This window comes from Camelus ferus, chromosome 19 (assembly GCF_009834535.1).
Source record: "Camelus ferus isolate YT-003-E chromosome 19, BCGSAC_Cfer_1.0, whole genome shotgun sequence".
In the NCBI taxonomy this organism is placed as follows: domain Eukaryota; kingdom Metazoa; phylum Chordata; class Mammalia; order Artiodactyla; family Camelidae; genus Camelus; species Camelus ferus.
In genome coordinates this window covers 1621338-1631165 of record NC_045714.1, presented here as the reverse complement: position 1 = coordinate 1631165, position 9828 = coordinate 1621338, and the positions used below count along the sequence as shown (strand labels likewise).

At 46.2% G+C, this 9828-nt stretch overlaps 1 protein-coding gene and 1 non-coding gene across 2 annotated transcripts; both read left to right on the top strand.

Moving 5' to 3' along the window:
* Positions 1-262: 262 nt before the first annotated feature.
* LOC116658070 lies at positions 263-392 on the top strand. Its single transcript, XR_004313271.1, has one exon. It is a non-coding gene; the product is annotated as a small nucleolar RNA SNORA72 (small nucleolar RNA).
* A 3073-nt stretch (positions 393-3465) lies between these two features.
* On the top strand, positions 3466-9012 carry FITM2 (fat storage inducing transmembrane protein 2). Its single transcript, XM_006193501.3, has 2 exons — positions 3466-3719; positions 5673-9012. The coding sequence occupies exons 1-2, from the start codon at positions 3547-3549 to the stop codon at positions 6286-6288; spliced, it is 789 nt and encodes a 262-aa protein (XP_006193563.1). The 5' UTR covers positions 3466-3546; the 3' UTR covers positions 6289-9012.
* Positions 9013-9828: the final 816 nt, after the last annotated feature.

Genomic DNA, 9828 nt, shown 5'->3' with positions numbered 1-9828 from the left:
TGTTCCTCTGGCTATCCTCTGGCGAATACTTCAGACCTCTGCTTAGACAGAAATCATCTCTTCTAAGAACTCTCCCCTGACCTTTCCCTGGTCCTGTGGGATCCTCTCCCATTGCCCCAGGCATCCTCTACTTAATCCATTACCATTCTACCCCTACATCTTTCAAGACTTTATGGACCAGAAACCCCTTTCATGGTGATTTATAATCTTGGGAACCCCTTAATATTGAAAAAATAATTTCATAATTATTATGTATGTACATAAGTGTATTAACACATTTCTTTTAATATAAAGAATGGGTAATGCTAAACATTCACTATATCAAGACCATGCATGTGTCCCCAGACCTAGGTCTTTCCCTGGGTCTGGTTTCATAAATGCTGGTGATAAACCAAGTCTGATTTATATAATGCATTTTATGTGGGAAATATCTGTGACTCCAGGTATCTGATCAACCTCGAGAAATGACGGCACAGCTAGAGTTAATAATTTTTGAAGATAAACATTGGTAATTTGATGATTACCAGTTGCCAATAAATGAATCATAAAATGACTGTGGTTTATTTTCTAGGGGAAAAAAAAGAATGTGTAGCACATTATTTTAAAATAATAAAATACACAAATACACTTTGCTGTAAATTCCATACAGTGAATTGATTCTCCCAGACTGCTTTAATTGATGTTTGCTCTACTCTGGTATCCATAGCCAACGTATAGTTTCAATTCAACCATGTTTTGTCTTGTCTCAATCTAGACAATCAACAAACCAAATAAAGCCCTGGTTTGCCAGTGTAAATACTCCCGCCAGGGCTGGTTTCAAGCTACAAATGTGACGCCAATGAACACACAGTTGGGAAGAGTTACACAGTAAAATATTCTACAACAGATATGAGCAACCTTGAGGACGTAGATAATAATGAAATAGAGTAAAAGAATTAGGAAATGATGAGTTTTGAATATTTATTTTGAGCTTAATTGTTCACTTATATAATGTGATTTTTTAAACAATGGCTTTAACAATCAGCTTGCAAAAGTCCTGAAAATTTAATAATCTGTTCTCACAGGCCTGTGGGAGGTCACTCCAGCACACAGCTGGACTCACAGCATGAATATATATTTCTTAATATGGTTTGAAGTTTAAAAGAAAAAAAGAAAGAAAACTTCTCTAGAGACGTACATTTTTTTTTTAGGTCTGGGTTTAACCCTGTCTTCAAAAATCTCCAGGGATGAAGCTGTTGCTCGAGCTTCATCGAGCTATTGCTCAAATGGAAGAAACCTATTTTCCTTCTACAGCAATACAAAGCCTGATGCTTCCAGGAGGTACATTTTTGATAGATCCTCTGGATGATGCCTGGAGTTTTTGTCACCCAGCCCCCTTCCCCACTTTTCCTGGGGCAGGGGATCAGCATCTAGGGGGACCACTTAGCTAATAATGTCTCCTTGTTCTTAACCATTAGGCAGCTTGCTAGGGAATAACTGAGCACCTGACAATCTTCAGGAGATAAGAGATGGTTTCCAATACTATTTACAAGCTGCCTTCACAATTAACATCCCCAATCATGAAAAGTCCAATTAGTATAATCACTACCACATTTGCTTTTTTAAATCTAGCTTTTTGAAGAGCCAGAGGCATTTTGCTACATCAAAATTATGATCAGATAAGTGCAATTTACAGATATGAAGAGCATCTTGAGATGGCTTTAAGGAATTAATAGTTTTATTAGTTCACTGGATCTCTGCATAAGAGATTTTAAACATCAGTCTAGTATAGGCATAAATCAGGCCAAAGCGTGGTAGCTATCCTTGGTTTTGGGACAAGAGATTATTTTAGGCAGCTAAAGATGATGAATATTTCAGTAGACATGCTATTTGTGTAATAGAAGAAATATAACTGGCACATAGAATCTATTATTCCATGGATATTTCTGCTTAGGAGGCTTTCAATAAGAATTTTTATTTGTTTGTTATTACATTAACTTAAAAAAAATTGAGGTAGAGTTGATTAACGTTTTGCTCATTTCTGGTGTACAGCATAGTGATTCAGTTATACATATACATGTATAAATTCTTTTTCATATTCTTTTTCATTATAGGTTATTACAAGCTGTTGAATAGAGTTCCCTGTGCTATACAGTAAGACCTTGTTGTTCATCTATTTTGTATATAGTAGTTCATATCTGCTAACCCCAAACTCCTAATTTATCCTTCCCCATCCATTTCCCCAATAATTATTTAAATTTTAAATGTGTGTTATTTAAAGAAAAATGTTAAACAAATAATAGTATTGGTGGTATATGGGCATAGCAAAAACTGTTAACGTGGCTGTAATGGGTTGAATGATGACTTCCTCCCTCCTGTCCCCCTGTCCAAGAAAAAATGTCAGTCTTTGGAACCTGGGAATGTGACCTTAGTTGGAAATAGGGTCTTTGCAGATACAATTAAGGATCTCAGGATGAGACTATTCTGGATTTGGAGTGGACCCTAAATCCAATGACTGGTGTCCGTATAAGGAGAGAAAACACATAGGGACACAGAGGGGAGAAGGCCACGTGAAAACTGAGGCAGAGATTGAAGTCATGCAGTCACAAGCAAAGAAACGCCAAGGACTGCCACCAGTCACCAGAAGCTAGGAGAGAGCCATGAAGGGGATCCTCTTCAGGGCCTCCAGAAGGAACGTATCCCATCAGCAGCTTGATTTCAGACCTCTGGCCTCCAGAACTGTCAGAAAATAAATTTCTGTAGGTTTAAGCCCACACGTTATTGGTCATTTGTTATGGCAGCCCCAGGAATCTAATAAGTGGCAAAGAAACGCCTCAAGTTTGGGAAACACTGAATTAGACACCCAACCATGACAGGGGATGAGAGGGTTTAACTCTATGATAAAAGAGTCAATGGGGCATCAATACCCTCATCTGATCGTCATTAACTGCCAGTGTCCAGCATTTTTGCTCAATACAAATATGCAGGTGTTTTTTAAAGTGAAAATAAATCTAATAACTTAAAATGTAAATATAATAATTATTTTATGCATTTCATTTCTCATGTCCCTGTATCTGGACCACCATAATCCACCCTGAGTTCATAACTCTTGGGGAAGAGTCCAGTCTCCCCATTTTACAGATGAGAAAACTAAGGCTCAAATGGAGAAATTGTCTCCAAGAGAGACTAAATGATTCTGGGACCACTGCTCCAATTCCTGCTGCGCTACGTTTATTCTTCACCACCTCCAGCAAATATTCCCACAGCTTTTTTTTCCTCCGACCAAAGCAAGGCATAGAGCCTGAGATTCCAACCTGCTCTACCTAGAGCGTGCGAACTCCGGGGGCGGGATTTCGAGAAGGGAAAAATTTGGAGATGGGCGCGCTGCAGAGGCCACAGGTGGCCACGAGGGGGAGCGCGCGGGCCCGGAGTGCCCACGTTCCTCGGGGGTGGGGCTTGCGAGCGGTGCGCATGCGCCCAAAGGGAGGCGGCGGCGCCGCCCGGACGGAGGGCAAGACGGTGGCCGAGCGGGTACGGGGAGGCGGACGGTGGCCGACGAGGTCAGGCATGGAGTGTCTGGAGCGCTGCGCGTGGGTCCTCAAGGGGACGCTGGTGAGGGCGGCGGTGCGGCGCTACCTGCCCTGGGCCTTGGTGGCCTCCATGCTGGCGGGCTCCCTCCTCAAGGAGGTCTCTCCGCTGCCCGAGAGCTATCTCAGCAACAAGCGCAACGTCCTCAACGTGTGAGTGCGCCCCGGGTCCTCTCCCGTCCCCGCCGTAGCCACTCGCTGTCGCCTCGTGCAGAGAGCCGAGGTTTAGCTCCCTTGATGGGTGGGTCATTGGAAGGGGAGGTCCTTCTCCCCATCGTGACAACAGCATCTGCACGCGTGTCGCGATGGAGGGACCCCGGAATAGTGTCGCTAGTAAGTCGTGTTTGCCCACCCAAACTAGACAGCCTGAGCTTGACTGGGCAGGGTGGTGTGTATGTCTGTGTGTGTGTAGGGGTGTGGGGTGGGAAGGGGGGATGAACCAGCCCGTGTCGCTGCTCCCACCCTTTGGGGTGAGGAGTTGGTCTCTGCCCTAGGAGGTATGCCACCTCCTTCCTGCCTGCCATTGTCAGACCCCGCACCTCTCCCTGAGCCCTACCCTCTCCCTCCTCCCTGCTGGTGATCGAATCCCATCATATCTGGGTAGGGCAAAAAGACCTGCCCACCCCTCCACACCCCGTCCTAGCCTATGACACCACCCCTCCAAGACAGTCGCCCAGGAGTGGAACCCTCCAGTCTATGAACTTTCCCCTGGATCTCCTTGGATCTTTTCAGCTACTCAAAGTTCTTGGCAGTGACCCAGGAATGCAATCCTATCTGGGCTCTTTGAAACTCCTTAACTCCACTCACTCACTTTTTTTTTTTAAACCTCTTGGATTTTAAGTTTATTGACAGAAACACTGTTGCAGTAGTAAAGGGAAACTCTGAAAGATGAAACTCCTCCCTTGATGTGAACCTAGATTCTTCAGAATTACGGTGTCTGCAGCATCTCCCAAAAGTCAGTCCAACTATGGTTGTCTACTTAAAACCTTGGTTTCTCTCTCCTAAGCTTCATCAGATGCCTGACAGCTCTTGGCTCTGTCCAGATCCCTGCATAACAGTCCCAGGGAAGATTTTCACAACAGGCCCTGAGTGGTGTCTGAGGAAACTTTAGAACTCAGGAAAGAGTCCTTCTGTCCTTGGCCCACCTTCTTTCCTCCCTCACCCTTGGAGGCTGGGCTGATAATAGGTTATGAGAGTGGTAGTAGCCCCAAGTCTGTTGCACATGTGTTTACTGCAGCTGGTCCATAGGTCCCCCACCTTTGATGAGCACAGGGGAGGCAGACAAGGCAGCTGCTGCTCAATCTGGCCTGTGTGAGCTGGGAGCCAAGCAGCCTCGTGAGCGAGCAAGTCCCTGTCGATTGCAGGTTGCCATGGATTCTGGTATTTTGTTCCCACACCTCTGTGCTAATTAATTAATGAAGAGAACTAGTGAATCATTGGCTCTGGAAGGGATTTTGAAAGTAATTTGTCCCCTCAGTTCTATTTAACAGTTGAGGAAGCAGGCCTGGAGAAGTGTGGTAATAAGTCAGAGTCAGGATTTGAACCTGGGTCTTCCAGCTTGAAGCCAAGCTCTTTCTGATCATTTCTGCCATATAGGAAAGAGGTAGAAAAAGCCGGAGCTTTGGGGCTGGCCAGATGTTGGTTCAGTGTATGCTTGCTGGTCCTGTGAGTGTGACCCTGGGCACCTTACCAAAACACTATAATACAGGGCAAATGATACCTTCCTCCCAGGTAATTGTGAGGGTTCCATGGGAAAGAGAATGTGCGTGTAATTACTTTCCTGAGCAAGTGGTGTAGTACTTAAGGTCATAGACCCTGGATTTGAATTCCAGCTCCACCACTCATGACTTCCACTTTGCATGATGCTTCTCTGTGCCTCAGTTTTCTTATCTATAAAATGAGGATGACAGTAGTGCCTACCTCAACGAGTTGTATAAGGATTAAATAGTTAATACACTTAAAGTACGTAGTAAGTGAAGTTGTTGTCTATAGCTTTTATCACTTTTTCTCATTTTCCCTCCCTTGAGAGTCTAGAGTCCCGGGTCATGACATTGTTCCCTCTCCACCGACGCCCCTCTCTTCACTTCCACTTTCCTCCTCTGCCAGGTATTTTGTCAAAATGGCCTGGGCCTGGACCTTCTGTCTCCTCCTGCCTTTCATCGCCCTCACCAACTACCACCTGACAGGCAAGGCTGGCCTGGTCCTGCGGCGGCTGAGCACCCTGCTCGTGGGCACGGCCATCTGGTACTTCTGCACAGCCATCTTCTCCAACATCGAGCACTACACGGGCAGCTGCTACCAGTCACCAGCCCTGGAGGGGCTCAGAGAGGAGCCCCAGAGTAAGCAGCAGTGCCACGGGGAAGGAGGCTTCTGGCACGGCTTTGACATCTCAGGCCACTCCTTCCTGCTGACCTTCTGTGCCCTCATGATCGTGGAGGAGATGGCCGTGCTGCACGAGGTGAAGACAGACCGCAGCCACTACCTCCACGTGGCCATCACCACCCTGGTGGTCGCGCTGGGCTTCCTGACCGTCATCTGGGTGTGGATGTTTCTGTGCACGGCCGTGTATTTCCACAACTTGTCCCAGAAAGTGTTTGGCACCCTGTTCGGTTTGCTGGGCTGGTACGGGACCTACGGGTTTTGGTATCTGAAATCCTTTTCCCCAGGACTTCCTCCCCAGAGCTCTAGTTTGAATCTGAAGCAAGACAGTTACAAGGAATAAAAGAGAAACACAAGGGACGACAGCAGGACAGTGGCTCATACATTTTCCATTTCTGTTTCTTAGTTGTTTGACTAAATTATTGATCCAACTTCCAGGAGGAAGCTTACCAGGCAGTTTTGGTGGGTGACGGTGGAGTCTGGGTAGCGAGGTCAGGCCCCAGAGTGTTCTTGGCGGCATCAACCGGTGTCACAAGCACAGCCATTCCCACTTGGGCACTTTGCATCCCTGGCAAGACTTGACCTTAATCTGAAATGTTCCGTTTTTTCCTTTGAGAGCCAAGCTCCGGCTCGGCGAGAGGACAGAATCAGGAAAGCCTCTACTGTGTGGCTGAAGGGGTGCAGGGCCTCAGGACTCTGCTCTGCTGCCGTCAGACTCCACCCGGTTCTGGCTGTCTTCTGTGTTAATGGCTGTTAATGCTGTTATTTAACAATATTTCCCTCTGGTGAATTTTGTGTAAGCATTTATTTCCAGCAGGGTTCTTTACAAAACAACTGACCACCTGAAAGACACACTCTGGTTGTAATATTTGCTTCATCCATGGAATGTTAAATATTACAACTGGCTTGTGATTAGCTACCAAAACGGTTAAACCCGAGTGCCTCTTCAACTGGGTATGGGGTGATTTTTATGTAATGAACATTGATAACTTTCTGTCCACATTGTCTGTTATATAGTGGTTGCTGGAGCATTAAGTTTACTTACTTTCCCCCTTCTGTTTTGAGCGAATGCTTTCTAGTTTTTAATAACAACTAAGGCATTTGTTCTTTGTTGACAAAACTCCCGAAAATAATTCACAGCTCCAGTGCTGCGCTCTGGCATGTGTGTAGATTGTTTTGAGGGTTTTTTTAGAACACTAATTTACTTTTTGATAAACCAAACTCTTGGCTTACAGTATTCAATTCAACCTCATGGGTCTGTTTTCTCTGTTAAGGATAAAACCGGAAAGCAGACGTTTTAATAACTTAATGAATTTTAAGCTGAGTCAGAGTAATTTTGCAAAATGCGTATTTGCCCTGAAACTCTCCTGACCACGTGTCAGTGGTATAGACTGAACAGTGCTGCGAAGTTCTGTGATTATAAGTCTTGCTGTGACTCAAGGCTTTTTACTTTTGGACAAGATTTTAAGTCAGAAGTGGAGGAAAATGTCTTCCCTTGCTTCTGATGGCAAGAAGCCAGCTCTTTTGGAAAAATGTTCTTGTTAAATGGTGGTGTGACTTTGGCCACACCTTCCTCTTACCACAGCAAACCTAGGCCTGTTCACCTGGCCTTGAACTCGAACTTTTCTTTCCCGTTTGTTGCACTTCTCAATTTCCAGCCTTGTCCTTGGGTGGCCTTCACCGTGAGATTGCTGGGAAGGGTTGGAAACCTTGTCCCCTCCAGCCCACAAAGGCACAGTTACTGCTCTGTGATAAGATACTCCTTCCCCTCTCTCAGGTTGTCTCCTGAATCCTTTCAAAGGGAGCCCCTTGCATTTTGGGGAATCATCCTGGAAGCTTCTTTGATGTCCCTCCCCCCAGTCAAGCCCTGTTATAGCATCAGTCGATAAGCACTGCACTTGGCTGGCTTAGCTCAAGCTCCAGTTGTTAGGAGCCTGAGGTCTGGAAAATCTTCAGTGTAAATTGTATTGCGTATAAAGATGTACGGAGAATATGTAATTCTTGTCCCATCCGGCCACAGGTTAACCTGTATTGATCAAAATGTGGCGTGTGATGTGTTGTACCCAAAGGTGGCAGAAACACCTGGCAGTGAGATTTTGGAGGTGTTGCCATGGTGTTTTGGGAGCATTGACAAATACGAAGGGCCCCAGGGGAATTTTTTTGCCCTCTGGAATTTACATCCATAAACCAGGGGTGGAAGTGGGGTGGGGGAGGTGGCAGGGGCTTGTCGAAGGGATTGAAATCTCTCCTAGGTTTCTTGTTCAGCACCAAAAGGCAACAGGCACAGGGCGAGTCCAGAAGTCCATTTGTCACACTTTTAAATCTCCAGGAGTTTCTCCCATGCAAGTCCAGTTCAGGCCTAGCCTTCAATGAACTCCATGGAAAGTGTCCGTTTCCCAATCTTGTACACAGGTCGGTCTTCTGCCTCTTCCTGTTCAGTCTTAGCGCCTTTGCCTGTCCCTTGGGAACATGCTCTTAATCTCGATGTGAGACAGCACAGTGAGGCTGGAAGAGTTTGGGTCTAGGCAAACGAGAGATGTGGGTCCAAGTCATGGCACCAGTACTGAGAGCTGTCTGACCCTGGGCAAGGCTCATTTTCCCCATCTGTAAAATGGAGATGGTCCTGTTCGGATAAAGGGAAATGAGGCATGTAAAATGCCCAGCACATGTGCTTAGCAGGCGGTAATCCCCCTGCCTCCGGTTTCTTGACCAAGCCTTTAGGACTTTTTGGCTCCTCTAGAGAAGACAGGGAACCTGACATCTTCTGGGTATTGTTTGGGGCCTGGGTGTCCTGTTGAAATAGCCTTGTATTGTCCTTTGAAAAGTGTCTGTTCCCCAGGTGCTGAACAGGAGGCTTTTGAGGGCATCTGTGACCAGAGAGTACTGCGTGCTTGTTTATCTTTCCGTGTTGAGGTGCATTCACTGATGCCTCATTTTCCACATGCATCTGTCACAGTCTGAGTACCAGATTGTATTTGGAGAATGGTCCTCGTCACTGTTGTATACACACACAGATCGTGTTTGTAAACAGGCATATTAAGTAAACTGGAGATCATGAAATCCCACATTCCTGCGTCCCGTGTGTTCTCTTCTAAAACCCTGAAGTCCAAAACCAGGGAGGCTCAGCCCGCTTTATGAAAGGAGAGCAACTCTGACTTGAGCTGCTCGTTATTTGTAGGGAATTTCATGGCTGTAGTCACTCTTATTTTTTTCTCCTAAATGCTGTAAACTGAGGATGTATTCAGTCATGTATTTCTTAGCTTGATTTACTCCTTCTCTCTGTGTCACATCTGTGTCTCAGTGTCCTAAGGTCTGGGTCATCCAGATTTGGGAGCAGTTTCCTTGGCAGGAGGAAGAGGATTAGGCCTCGTGGAAGTAACACAAAGAGCAGTTACAAAGTTCAGTCAAATGAGGTCGTGTGTGGCAATGCCTCGTAGCCCTGGGAGTCTGTACGCGGGTGAGGACCTTTGGTACCTCTTAGCGCCCACTCCTTTGTCAGCCTGTGCTGCTTGGCACCTCCAGGTCCTGTCTTTTGAAAGCTCAGTGGCTCCAGGATTTGAGGCCCCTCATGCTGCAGAGCTTCCCTGTTCAGATTCCATCAGCAGCACCAAACCCTTCGTGAGTTCATACTCTGAATGGGGAGCTGGGACAGGATGATAAACTCCCTCTCTCGTGGAATTTGTGGTCTGAAGTCCATCCCTCAGGGTGTGTGCTGGAATTGCAAAGGTGAATTTGCTACATCTGTGCATTTGAGGAATTTTCACTCTTGTGGGGAAGACTCACCAGGAGCCCACAACCAACATCAAATGTTGCAAGTGCTGGCCAAGGTCAGGGCCTGGGAACACAGAACAGGGAACAACCAGCTGCCCTGGGGAATCACGGA

Coding starts and splice junctions, on each gene's coding strand:
- FITM2 (XM_006193501.3), top strand. CDS start 3,547: ATGGAGTGTCTGGAGCGCTGCGCGTGGGTCCTCAAGGGGACGCTGGTG. Junction 3,720..5,672: donor AAGCGCAACGTCCTCAACGT/GTGAGTGCGCCC, acceptor CTCCTCTGCCAG/GTATTTTGTCAAAATGGCCT.